We start from the raw sequence: 12,006 nt of genomic DNA, 5'->3' as shown, positions 1-12,006 counted from the left end.
TCTCTTTGCCCTTTAGCTTGCGTGATTTCTATAGACTAGTTTTAAAGTTCACAGATTCTTTCCTTGGCTATATTAAGTCTACTTATGACTCTTCTGAAGGCATTCTTCATTTCTATTATTTTTTTCATTTCTACCATTTCCACTTAATTCTTTCTTGTATCTCCATCTCTCTGCCAAAAGTACCATCTGATCTTGCATGTTGTCTTTTTCATTAGTCTTTAATATGCTAATCACAATAATTTAAAATTCTCCATGAGGTAGTTCCAATATCTGTGTCATATTTGAGTCTGGTTCTGATTACTGTTTTGTCTCTTCAGAGTATTTTTTTTTTCTTGCTTTTTAGTATATCCCATAATTTTTTGTTAAAAGCCAGCCATCTTGTGTAGGACGGCAGACACTATCGTAAATAGCTTTTATATCTGAGAATAGACAGGCCTTTCCTTCTATTAGAACTTTATTGCAAGGTTTGAGTTAATTTAATTAAGAACTAGGTTAGGTTTGAGCTTTACTGTTGCAATGGTTACCTTCAGTGTATCTGTCACAGGCTTCAAATCTCTGCAGAGGATGGGGAGGCTGGTCTGCCAAGGCTCTCCTCTGCTCCCTGCCTCCAAATGATTGCTCCACCCTGTCTTGAGCCTTCCTCTTGGTGCTGTGCTTCAGCAACGGTCTGTCTCTTACAAGCTACTTCTTATTACTTGATGTTTATTAACAGGGAGTGGGAGTTAGGAAGGCTTTCTCTGTTTTTCTGACTTAGTCTCAGTGTTAGCCAGACATTATGTCTGTAAGTCTTGAGGCTGTGACCTTCTCAGATACCCTACCGTTCTCTTTGCAGTTTTGCACGCAGCAGGTGTGAGTCCTCCTCTACCAGGGGTGGAGGTATTCTTCCTTCTCCACTTCCCCAGGTGCAGTGGGATTTCACCAGCGCCCTAAGGATACGGTGTTTTTTGCTCGTATCCTCACAGGTTAAGCCTTTTGTTTCACAGGAGTAAAAGGGAAGAACAATCCAAGCAAAACTTTCTGCCTCTGCCGAGGTGGCTATTCTTCCACTCTCCCAGTTTGTACCACAAGGCGACATTTTCAGGGCACTCCCAGTCTCGTCTGTGAGTGCCCTCTAGGATTCATGGAGAAAACGCCTACAAGAGAACGTGGACTTCCCCTATGTTTGCCGCCCACAGGGGCTCCGCACAGCTCTGTCCGTGCACATGTGGCCTCTGGCAATTCGCCAATCACTTTAGCTTGACTTATTTCCTATGTCTTGTAAGTCAGTGCTCAAACTACTTATATTTCCCTGAAGATGTCTCTCCCCCTCTAGAGTCCAGGCCAGCTGGCTGCCCTGAAATCTCAACACTACAATGAATTCAAGAAAAACTGTGAACTTACTTTTGTTCATCCAATTATTGTTTTCATTGTAAGGATGGAAGCGACACAGTTTCTAGGTTTCTGTATCTTTGCATGAAGAAGTATTCCTTTGTTTTTTAAATTTTTTTTGACCCAGAATACAGAATTTAAAAGAGTTTTTTGGTCCTGGGTCTTTTTTGTACCATGTTGGACAAATAAAAACATGTTCAGTTTTCTCATCCCTACCTAGCCAAGATTACAGTTTAATTCAGAGTCAAATGAGACAATGCCTATAAAGATGTTTGGGAATAAAGCATTATAAAAATATATAATTATTATTTAAGCCTGATACCATCACTTTTGGTTAACAAAAAGTCAAATGATAAGTTAGCAGATGCACAGTACAAAGAACACCTGGTATATATCACTTAGCATGCAAGTAGTCAAATAGCTGCTTAACTAGAAATGGTCTTAAAACTTGCACATATATATATATATATATGTATGTATGTATGTATGTATATGTATATATATATATTCCAATCTTTTTTCTACAGAGACGAAGGGAATAAACATATTTTCCTGTCCTTTATAAACACAGACTTAGGACTCAAAAGTAAATGAGGCCGGACCTATTACATAGATGGTGGAAGGACACCTACATTCTTTATAGAATTAAACACACAGATTATCTAAGAAGGAATAAGCAAAGAAAAATTACTTGGAGAATAATAACCCATCCAAGTTTTTATGCATTTTCCCCTACTGTACAGTTGTTCCCTTTGTTGTGTAGAATTTCCTGGCTAATAATTTAATATTTCTCACATAGAAAAGCAGGTATAGTAGATTACTGCAAGTATGTAAAGGACAGAGATGAAGTACATAAATTAGGTTTAATTTATTAATCTCGGGAATGAGATTTCTAAGCAAAGATTCCAATTTAGTAAAATTAAGGAAAATAATTTCTCCGTATTTTCTTTAATTTTAAATAACTACTACTGAGATCTACTTCCAATTTTTCCAGTCTGATTTCTGTGCACTGAAAATAGATTTGTCTCTTCAAATGTTAATTTTAAATAGAAAAGGTAATTAAGAAAAAGTTTAGATTCTATGGAGGTACGGAAAACTACAAAAAGATATAGACTATGTATAAAATATGGGCTTTAAAGAATGGAGTTGAAGAGAGGTTCAATTTACCAATGGAGGCATCATGCCCTTGCTTGAAGGGGGGATGACAACTCGAAGATCTGGTTTTCGACTGTTCATTCCAAGACTGCTACCACCTGGAGGAGGGGGAGACTTTGTAGGCATGACTTTGCCTAAACTATTTGCACCAGTAGTTCCAATCAAATTTGGAGAAGCTCTTGAGTTTACGAAGCCATTACCTGGGAAAACGAAATAGTGTTCATTAATACGGAAAAAGTCATTAAAATACTTTGGCACAAATATGAAGCAAGCTTTCCCCACTACTAGTTACAAATTAATTTGTAACAAAACCTACTAGTAGCTAACCATGTATATTTGGGTATTTTAAAAATAACAAAAGAAGTCAATCAAAGTCAGAAATACATACAAAGCTTAAGACTAACGTCACTTATTTTCCAGCCTCACTGCTTAGAGATACTTAAACACAACACGTGTTTCTAACAGAGCTTCTCATACCAGGGACCAAGATCATGGAGATATTATAAGAAAATGCCTGACATTGGCCTGTTCATTCATTCTTGTGACAGCAAAGGCACTGTTACTAGGTTCTGGGTACTGGGCCGGGTATTGGGGCTACTCCTTGACTGCAGTTCATTTAGCACACAGCTCTAATGCCTCATTTTCACTAGGTACTTCTTCCTTATGGCTCTACCAGTACCAGCTCTATTTCTTCAGCTGCCATTAAGTCCTTTATTAAATATTTATACTTTATTGGAAGTGAATCATTTATTGCTACTTTTTAACTTTCCCCACAGAACCATCCATCTCTCTTAGATAAAATAAGGGAACAGGTATACTGTGTTATATGTTGTGTATACACAGTACTTTTGGGCACCAGTTGAGATACAAAAAATCAATCTAAGAGACAGTTTCTATTTTCATGGATGTTGTAGCCATTCTAGTCTCTTCTCATGTGTAACAGCCATGTGATTTGGTAGGGTTGACTCCAATTCAACCCTCCTTGCCACAAAGTGGCTGGATGACAGGCATTTGACTCAGGCCAGAGCCAACAAGTATACATAATTTTCCCTAGCCACAGTGGCTGGTTCCAGAAATGTACGATCAGAGCCTAGGTAAAGGAGTACTTTTGAGTTTGGGTCTGAATACCAAAGGATAAAGAAACCAGAGAGATGAGGTGTGGCACTTAGAAACTGGATTGTATCTCTCCAGCAGTTATCATTCTAAAGTCAGGATTCCAGACAATTAGTGTTTAATTTTTCCCCCTTGTTGTTGTTGTTAGGGCCTTTTGAGTCGGTTCTGACTCATAGAGACCCCATGCACAACAGAACGGAACACTGCCCAGTCCTGAGCCATCCTTATAATTGTTGTTATGCTTGAGCTCATTGTTGCAGCCACTGTGTCAATCCACCTTGTTGAGGGTCTTCCTCTTTTCCACTGACCCTGTACTCTGCCAGGCATGATGTTGTTCTCCAGGGACTGATCCCTCCTGACAACATGTCCAAAGTATGTAAGACGCAGTCTCCCTATACTTGCCACTAAGGAGCTTTCTGGCTGCACTTCTTCCGAGACAGATTTGTTTGTTCTTTTGGCAATCCACGGTATATTCAATATTCTTCGCCAACGCCACAATTCAAAGGCAGCAATTCTTCTTCAGTCTTCCTTATTCATTGTCCAGCTTTTACATGCATATGACGCGACTGAAAATACCATGGCTTAGGTCAGGCGCACCTTAGTTTTCAAGGTGACATCTTTGCTCTTCAACACTTTAAAGAGGCCCTTTGCAGCAGATTTACCCAATGCAAAGTGTCTTTTGATTTCTTGACTGAGGCTTCCATGGCTGTTGATTGTGGATCCAAATAAAATGAAATCCTTGACAACTTCGATCTTTTCTCCGTTTATCACGAAGTTGCTCATCTATCCAGTTGTGAGGATTTTTGTTGTCTTTATGTTCAGGTGCAATCCATACTGAAGGCTGTGGTCTTTGATTATCAGTAAGTGTTTCAAGTCCTCTTCACTTTCAGCAAGCAAGGTTGTGTCATCTGCATAACGCAGGTTGTTAATGAGTCTTCCTCCAATCCTGATACGCTGATCTTCATATAGTCTAGCTTCTCGTATTATTTGCTCAGCATACAGATTGAATACGTATGGTGAAAAGAATACAACCCTGATGTACACCCTTCCTGACTTTAAACCAATCAGTATCACCTTGTTTTGTCCAAACAACCACCTCTTGATCTACGTAAAGTTTCCTCAAGAGCACAGTTAAGTGTTCTAGAATTCCCATTCTTTACAATGTTATCCGTAATTTGCTATGATCTACACAGTCGAATGCCTTTGTATAGTCAATAAAATCACAGGTAAACATCCTTCTGGTATTCTCCGCTTTCAGCCAGGATCCATCTGACATCAGCAATGATACCCCTGGTTCCATGTCCTCTTCTGAAACTGGCCTGAATTTCTGGCGGTTCCTTGTTGATATACTGCTGCAGCCATTTTTGAATGATTTCAGCGAAATTTTGCTTGCTTGTAATATTAACGATATTGTTCTACAATTCCACGTGCGGTTGGATCACCTTTCTTGGGAATAAGCATTAAAAAAAAAAAAAATTTTTTTTTTTTTTTTATGGATCTCTTCCATTCAGTTGGCGAGGAAGCTGTCTTCCGTATTTCTTGGCATAGACAAATGAGCACCTCCAGCGCTGCATCTGTTTGCTGAAACATCTCAGTTGATATTCCATCAATTCCTTGAGCCTTGTTTTTCACACCAATGCAGCTTGGACTTCTTCCTTCAGTGCCATCGGTTCCTGACCATATGTCACCTCTTGAAATGGCTGAACACTGACTAATTCTTTTTCGTACAATGACTCTGTGTATTCCTTCCATCTTCTTTTGATGCTTCCTGCGTTGTTTAATATTTTCCCCATAGAATCCTTCACTATTGCAACTCGAGGCTTGAATTTTTTCTTCAGTTCTTTCAGCTTGAGAAATGGCAAGCGTGTTCTTCCCTTTTGGTTTTCCATCTCCCGCTCTTTGCACATGTCATTATAATACTTTACTTTGTCTTCTCAAGCCGCCCTTTGAAATCTTCTGTTCAGTTCTTTTACTTCATCAATTCTTCCTTTTGGTTTAGCTGCTCAACGTTCAAGAGCAAGTTTCAGAGTCTCCTCTGACATCTACCTTGGTCTTTTCTTCCTTTCCTGTCTTTTCAGTGACCTCTTGCTTTCTTTATGGATGATGTCCTTGATGTCATTCCACAACTCATCTGGTCTTTGGTCACTAGTGTTCAGTGCGTCAAATCTATTTTTCAGATGGTCTCTAAATTCAGGTGGGATATACTCAAGGTCATATTTTGGTTCTCGTGGACTTGCTCTGATTTTCTTCAGTTTCAGCTTGAATGTGCATACGAGCTATTGATGGTCTGTTCCGCAGTCGGCCCCTGGCCATGTTCTGACTGATGATATTGAGCTTTTCCATCGTCTCTTTCCACAGATGTAGTCAGTTTGATTTCTGTGTGTTCCATCTGGCGAGGCCCATGTGTGCAGGCGCCATTTATGTTGGTAAAAGGAGGTATTTGCAATGAAGAAGTTGTTGGTCTTGCAAAATTCTATCATTCGATCTCCAGCATTGTTTCTATCACCAAGGCCATATTCTCCAACTACTGATTCTTCTTCGTTTCCAACTTTCACATTCCAATCGCCAGTAATTATCAATGCATCTTCACTGCATGTTCGATCAATTTCAGACTGCAGCAGCTGATAAAAATATTCTATTTCTTCATTTTTGGCCCTAGTGGTTGGTGTGTAAATTTGCGTAATAGTCGTATTAACTGGTCTTCCTTGTAGGCGTATGGATATTATCCTATCACTGACAGCGTTGTACTTCAGGATAGATGTTGAAACATTCTTTTTGACGATGAATGCAACACCATTCCTCTTTGAGCTATCATTCCCAGCATAGTAGACTATGATTGTCTGATTCAGAATGGCCAATACCAGTCCATTTCAGCTCACTAATGCCTAGGATATTGATGTTTACGTGTTCCATTTCATTTTTGACGATTCCCAATTTTCCTAGATTCATACTTTGTACATTCCAGGTTCCGATTATTAATGGATGTCTGCAGCTGTTTCTTCTCATTTTGAGTGGTGCCACATCAGCAAATGAAGGTCCTGAAAGCTTTACTCCATCCATGTCATTAAGGTCAACTCTACTTTGAGGAGGCAGCTCTTCCCCAGTCATCTTTTGAGTGCCTTCCAACCTGGGGGGCTTATCTTTCAGCACTATACCAGACAATGTTCCGCTGCTATTCATAAGGTTTTCACTGGCTTTTAATGCTTTTCAGAAGTAGGCTGCTGGGTCCCTCTTCCTAGGCTGTCTTAGTCTGGAGGCTCAGCTGAAATCTGTCCTCCACGGGTGACCCTGCTGGTATCTGAATACTGGTGGCATAGCTTCCAGCATCACAGCAACAGGCAAGCCCCCACAGTATAACAAACTGACAGACATGTTGGGGTTTTCCCCCTAACTCTCACCTAATTCTTCCTGCTTTCTCCAAAACTTTTACCAATTGACTTAGCAGTTTTAATTCATTTTTGTGATTTAATTTTGCTGCAGAGACTGGGATTTCAGTTAAACTTATGAGGCCATTTCCTGCATTCTGCTTTAATTATTTTTGAAGGAGTTGTGTATTAAATCTGGGCTGAACCTTCTCTCCATATGCCATAAAGCAATTTCCTGCATACTGTTAAGCTTCATAAAATAAATAAAAAAATAGTGGTGTCAACAACAACAACTTCTTTACTAGATCATCCCCTACGGAGTAGAGCTCATCTATGAACTGGGCAGAGGGAACCTGCAACCCAGACATTTGGAGGACAACAAGATGTTTATCAAATAATTTATTCAAGATAGTAGGAGGCATTAACAGAAATTTCATACTGCATAGTAAAATGAGAATGACAGATTAACATTAGATGTACAATATTTCTTAGCACAAATATGTTCTCAATATGTACTCTCTGATAATACTTAGAAGATTCTTTTTACTTGATTTACACTCAAATCTGAAGAAAAAAAATATTTCCTCTCAAATACATTATGAGATGATTTAAAGGTATAATTTAGAGGAACACATTATCAAGAAGCATTAATACTATTTTCCCATGTGGAGTCCCTGATGCTAGCTATGATACCATAGTAAGCCATGATACCATAGTAAGCCATGAGAATCAAATTACAGGCATGAAAGAGGATCTAAAAGCACAGTATTTCTTGTGTAAAGTCAGGACTTTACAGCAGATAATGATTACAGGATGATGTAAGTTTTTGGTACCTTGCCAGGCTGAAGCTATCTCACATGCACCATTTGTTATTCTGTAGAGTGGAACAACATACTACTTAATGTTGCCTTCTTACCACCAGTTCATTTTTTATAACAAAAATGAGGATCTTGCTGAGATAGACTTTTGAAATAGGTATTTTTAGTACATAACTCATTTTGCCATAGCTTACAAATTTAAGAATTAAAGTATCTCTTCTATATGAATAAACTCAATTTAATGTCATTGCTGTTAAAACCTGTTCACAGTTTGGTAGTTTACTGCCCGAAGACAAACATGACAAAATGATCTGGAACAAAGCGCATAACAATGGCTCCAGAAACTTAATACAGCCAATCTCATTCACGGTCCTCCAACTGTAAGACACATCATTCAGTTGTATCAGTCTGGCTCACATTTCAGAACATAAATCACTTCAGCTCAAATAATGCATTCATGTGCCCTACTCTTCTCTGGGGCTAAACTGTAGACAATGATGTCATTAATTTTTTAAATTATGAATCCATTCCAGAAGTTGAACTAAACATGTAAATTTCAAAGTATTCTTTAAAACTCAACCAAAGCAAGGTTCAAGAATTGATTTTATCATATTTGATAAATTTTTCATAAAATCTGACAAACTTTCAACTGATTATCTAATAAATAAACATGAACTTTAAAAGTTTATAAAATGAATTCATTTGTATAAAGAACTGCTTGAGGTTTCTGAAATAAAAAAAAAGAAAAACCTGTGTTTTGAAATAATTAATGATACACTTATTTGACTCAATGAAAACTCCCAAAGGATATATAGCATAGATCCTTGTCTATTAGAAGTTTCTAATCTGAAACAGGTAATGCTCATATGAGTCCTGCTTCTTCTCTTTCTGAACACCATAAATGCCTTCTCAATGTCTCTTGTGTAGGCAGCCTCAAGGAGGCTACATCTCTACTTCTCTTTCAGAGACTTTATGCATCCCCATGGCTTCAACTAGCACCACAATGTGAAAGACTCTTAAATCTGTCTTTCTGCTTTGTCTCTCCTAATTTCCAGTCCATATTCAACTGCTCGGTGGCCACTTTCTTTTAATTATGTTGTTGTCAACCTGTTCTAAACATCTGACCACTGTTATCCCCCGTCATCCTCATCCTCACCATCACAGAGCTACCAAGCTTTATTAGGTGTTTCTTCATAATGTTCTTAATCTCATCTCTCTCTTCTTAACTGCCACTGCCTCTGCTACAACATAAACCTTATAACTTTCATTCAACCCTAAACAATTCCAAGAGCTTCTTGAGTCTTTCTACTTCCAGCCCAGAATATTTCTTTCTTTTTTTCAACATTTTTAAAAAATTAAGTTGCAGGATATCTGAAATTTTACTTTATGCTTGATTTTTAAACATAAGCCCAAAGTTAAAAGAAGTCTCCAAAGTCATTTGAACTATAGCATAAACTGATTAAGTGTAAACTCTCAGTAGAGAACTATAGCTAATAACATAATTCATAATCAAATAGGCAGATTATTCCTTGAACCAGTCAAAACCAAACCCACCGCCTTGGAGTCGATTCTGACTCACAGCAACCCTACAGGACACAGCAGAACTGCCCCATAGGTTTCCAAGGCTGTAAATCTTTATGGAAGCAGACTGCCACATTTTTATCCACAGAGCGGCTAGGGGGTTTGAACCACCAACCTTTCAGTTGGCAGCTAAGCGTTTTAACCACTGCACCACCAGGGCTCCCTACCCATTTGAAAGAGCTAGAGAATTTATACTATGTACAAAACTGGCAGGTTTTATTTGTACAAATATTAACATAGATGGAAAACAAAGATTAAATTGTAAGTAAATAATAAACAAATGCTCTATTACAATAAAAATTTTATGATTCCAAGGGCACCATTATCAATATAAAAAAAAATAGGACCATAAAAATTCAAAAGCTACAAAAAGAAGGAGAACACTTACAATCCATCATCCACACACAACTACTATAATCAATTTGGACTTTCCCTTCCTTTTTACTTTCCATATACATGTTTTTTGTATAGTTTCATATCACAACTAAAAAGGAATTCAGTTGGAAAACTTACTTTCTTAATTTTTATACTATTGAATATGTTGATTTCTTATTATTCACTACTATAAATAACACTGTAATGAACTTTAGCATATTCTGATTTCTTTCTTTGGGAGACATTCCCAAAATAGGATTACTGGACTTGGAGTTTCTGGAGGTATGAACATTTTTATGACTACTGAAATATCTTGCCAAAATCTCTCCAGAAAGATTGTTAGTAATTTAAAATCCCATAAGCCCATATGACATCATCAGTTTCACCACACCTTCATCTGAGTATCACAATAAAAAGTGGTAATACTTGGCAATTGGAAAGTAAAAGTGGTGTTCTTTTGGCTGTTTTTATTTGAATTTCATAACTACTAGCAACGATGAACGTCCTTTTCATTTTCTTAAACACTAGTAGGGTTTCTTCCTTGAATTGCACACTTACAAACATTTAAATGTCCACTCATTTACTAAATATTCCTGTCACATTGGTGGTTCGGTGGTGGAATTCTCATCTTCTGTGCAGGAGACCTGGGTTCAATTCCCAAACAATGTAGCTCACATGCAGCCACCACACCTGGCTGTCCAAAACCCAGCGCTGATGAGTCCATTCCGACTCATGGCGACCTGATAGGACAGAGCAGAACTGCTCCACAGAGCTTCCAAGGAGCGCCTGGCGCATTCAAACTGCCGACCCTTTGGTTAGCAGCGTGGCACTTAACCACTCCGCCACCAGGGTTTCCTACCTGGCTGCCAGTGGAGGCTTATGTGTAGCTCTGTTACTGAACAGGTTTCTGTGGAGGTTCCAGACTAAGATGGACTAGGAAGAAAGGCATGACAACACCAGCCAATGAAAATCTTTGAGTCACAAAGTCCAATCCACAGCTGATGACAGGAATGGCAAAGGACCTGGCAGCATTTTCTTCAGTTGTGCATGGGGTCACCACAAGTCAGGGCCTGACTCAACGGCAGCTAACAACAACAATCGGTTGTATATATTTTATTTATTTTTCCTTTTAAGAATGAGGAAAGGATATCATTACCACAAAACACGACAAATGAAGGAACAGCTGTTCCAGGCTTGGTTCCTTCAGCAGTTCAACATCACTGAGGACCCAGATTCTTTAAGCATTCCTCTGCCATCCTTGGCACGTTGGCCTGTCCTCTTAAACTGACTGGTTTCATGATCTCAAGATGGGTGCTGTGGTTTTGGCTGTCACATGCAGAGAGCAATGTCTAAAGGCTCAAAAGACTGTTGAGAGTTTCTGTGTGTGTACGTGTGAATTTTTTCTTCCTAGACTTTGGAATTAATAGTATAAATACTACATGAAGTATAACAACACATCCTCAAAACATTTTAAAAGTGCCTTCCTTCGTATTTGTAGTGACAAAACAAAAAAAACCCAAACCCATTGCCACTGAGTTGATTCCGACTCACAGAGACTCTATAGAACAGAGTAGAACTGCCCCATGGGGTTCTTTAAGGAGCGGTTAGTAGATCTGAAAGGCCGACCTTTTGGTTAGCAGCTAAACGCTTGACCACTGCGCCATAAGTGTTCCACTTGTAGGGACAGGTCTTTCATATCTAGTGAAGTGCATTTATTTATAAAACCTTTTTTTTTAATTGTAAACTATAACACACATCTATCATTTCATCTCTGGCACCATCACCAAGACCATACTTTCCAACTACCGATCCTTCTTCTTTGTTTCCAACTTTCATATTCCAATCACCAGTAATTATCAATGCATCCTGATTGCTTGTTCAATCAATTTCAGATGGCAGAAGCTGATAAAAGATCTTCTATTTCTTCATCCTTGGCCTTAGCGGTTGCTGCATAAATTTGAATAATAGTTGAATTAACTGGTCTTCCTTGTAGGCATATGGATATTATCCTATCACCGACACCATTGTACTTCAGGACAGATCCTGAAATGTTCTTTTTGACGATGAATGAACACCATTCCTTTTTGAGTTGTCATTCCTAGGAGAGTAGACTATATGATTGTACAATTCAAAAGGGCCAATACTAGTCGTCTTCAGCTAACTAATGCCTAGGATATTGATGTTTATGCATTCCATTTCATTTTTGATGACTGCCAATTTTCCTAGATTCA

The 12,006-nt window shown here is 38.4% G+C and overlaps 1 protein-coding gene across 4 annotated transcripts in view; it reads right to left on the bottom strand.

Annotated features, from left to right (window-relative positions):
• The window catches only part of MEF2A (myocyte enhancer factor 2A), a 211,813-nt gene that overhangs the window by 24,660 nt on the left and 175,147 nt on the right, over positions 1–12,006 (bottom strand). For all 4 annotated transcript variants that reach the window (XM_049906144.1, XM_049906146.1, XM_049906143.1 and 1 more), the window contains one exon: positions 2,536–2,723. In XM_049906144.1, the coding sequence (XP_049762101.1) occupies positions 2,536–2,723 (188 nt within the window). The remainder of the gene's footprint in view (positions 1–2,535; positions 2,724–12,006) is intronic.

Source organism: Elephas maximus, chromosome 13 (assembly GCF_024166365.1).
Source record: "Elephas maximus indicus isolate mEleMax1 chromosome 13, mEleMax1 primary haplotype, whole genome shotgun sequence".
Taxonomy (NCBI): domain Eukaryota; kingdom Metazoa; phylum Chordata; class Mammalia; order Proboscidea; family Elephantidae; genus Elephas; species Elephas maximus.
The sequence above is the reverse complement of the archived record's forward strand: the minus strand, read 5'-3'. Positions and strand labels throughout refer to the sequence as shown.